General features: G+C 46.1%; 1 protein-coding gene across 1 annotated transcript; it reads left to right on the top strand.

Moving 5' to 3' along the window:
* Nucleotides 1-578: 578 nt before the first annotated feature.
* SARC_04935 (hypothetical protein) lies at nt 579-1,762 on the top strand (the record flags this gene model as incomplete). The annotated part of the gene is made up of 1 exon (XM_014301204.1): nt 579-1,762. A coding segment is annotated over exon 1 (1,162 nt), but the record flags the coding sequence as incomplete, so codon positions are not given.
* Between the last annotated feature and the right edge of the window lie 368 nt (nt 1,763-2,130).

Genomic DNA, 2,130 nt, shown 5'->3' with positions numbered 1-2,130 from the left:
ATATATATAAATAATATATATTTATTTATATATATATATAGCTCTATTTACAGGTGTACATACAAATCGATAGATATGTGTTTACGTGCGCAAGTATACTGCGCAAGCTTGCGCACACAATCAAGCATACGTATATTTGTATCGGATAATTTGAATAAAACCCAGTTAAGCAAATGTGGCTTCAAACCTCATCGGTTCTCAAGAAGCCTGTTTTCTAGAACCAGTGGAATACTTGTGCGAGTGAGGTACCAGATCTAATTACAGTCACAGATGCGCTATGAGTTGCATGTGATGGCATGCCTGTACTATTATATTCTAGCTTTACTTGTCATAGTAGCTGTCCAAACTTATCAGTATACGACAAGTCCTATATTTCTGTCACTCACCAATTCATCTCATTGTATGCTACATGGCTTCGCGACTCGCTAACAATACCATGTTCATATAAACAGGCACTACACTAGTTTACACCTTGCCGCTGCTGTTGGATCGTACGAGTGCTGTGTGCTGCTGTTGCGTGCGGGGGACATACCTAGTAGGCAGCCGAATGATGTACATACGGACCATACATGGTATGCAGCAACACCTGACAATGCGGATATGGCCACGAATACTGTGCGGGACAGGTCAACCGGTCCTAAAAATACACCGACAGGTGCATGTGACAGGCAAGTACGTGTACGTGGTGACAGCGGAATAGCGGATGAAGCAGCTGGTATCCGCACACATGACTCGGGGGCAATTGACTCTGTTGCGCGAGAGACGCCTTTAGAGACCGCCATGCGACTGCAGAGAAGAAGTGTGGTTGCGTTGATGTTGAGGTACATGGCGGCACTAGAGTTCCAGCGCTTCGAGCGGCGAATGCTGACCCAAGCCCAGCAGATGAAAGACCCCCAGCAGGGCAAAGAAGGAACAGCCACAACCGCAGCAACCAGCAAGGCAAATTCCCCTATAAAGGGCAAGAGAAGGCGCAGCTTTATTCTGGGCCACTTGCACGGTGCCGGTAATGGGGCGGTACAGTCGTCCACTGCGAGTGTCTCAAGCGAAGTGGTGGCACCGCTGACAACGCCAACCATTGCCGAGGGACATCCCGTGGACAGCCAGTCACGCGGTGAGCAGGGGGAGGTTGATAATAGTACCGAACAGCGCAAGGACGACGGCTTAGGGACTGCAGTAGGTGGTGTAGGTGTCAGGGAAACGGGGGCAAGCGACAAGGAAAACAGGGCAAAAGCCAAGGGAGAGGACAAAATAGTACAAATTAGGAACCAGGACAAGGACACCAGGAAGACAGTCTCTAAGTTCCCGACAATGAACGAACAGGGCACAACGGCAGACACGGACCACAGCACGCGGTGTGAGTCATGCGGACAGACCATACCACCAGAGCATGTCACACCACCCCAAGAACACCCCCAACACGACAAGCAAACACCGCACTATGCTCGTAGCACAAGTGTCGGAGTGGACTACAAAGGGACCAACCCTCTGCGCAGTAGTAAATGTAGAAGCCTCGGAGTGGCCTTGCACGAAGTGCTGCAGAGCGAAGCCCAGGGGCCACCAGCGAGCAGTCCCAATGGCGACACAGCCGGTGACGAAGTACCGAACTGTGCCCTCACTAGCACAGTTGTGAAGCCACAGGCACAGGCACAGACAGCGCTGACAGAAGACGAGCCCAAAAAGCGGGGCATCAGAGAACGCATGGGATCATTTCTGGAGTTCACAGACAGTTTCAAACGCAACACCCGACCGTTGTCCTTCCAGGGTGTGTTGTATTCTATTGATGTGTGGGTGCATTTTGTGTGTCTGCATACGGACGCAAGACTAATAAATCGCATTCAGAAGGAAGTAGACAGCACGGCCACATCCATACCTGCATTAAGTGACCCGGTCAAGAAACTGTTTACATCAGAAGTGGCTTGTTCTCGATTTATACATATATACGTTTATATATATACGTTTATATATATATATATATATATATATATATATATATATATATATATATATATATATATATATATATATATATATATATATATATATATATATATATATATATATATATATATATATATATATATATATATATATATATATATATATATATACTACTACTACTACTACTACTAC

This window comes from Sphaeroforma arctica (genome assembly GCF_001186125.1).
Source record: "Sphaeroforma arctica JP610 unplaced genomic scaffold supercont1.296, whole genome shotgun sequence".
Taxonomy (NCBI): domain Eukaryota; class Ichthyosporea; order Ichthyophonida; genus Sphaeroforma; species Sphaeroforma arctica.
This window is presented reverse-complemented; position numbering and strand designations above follow the sequence as displayed.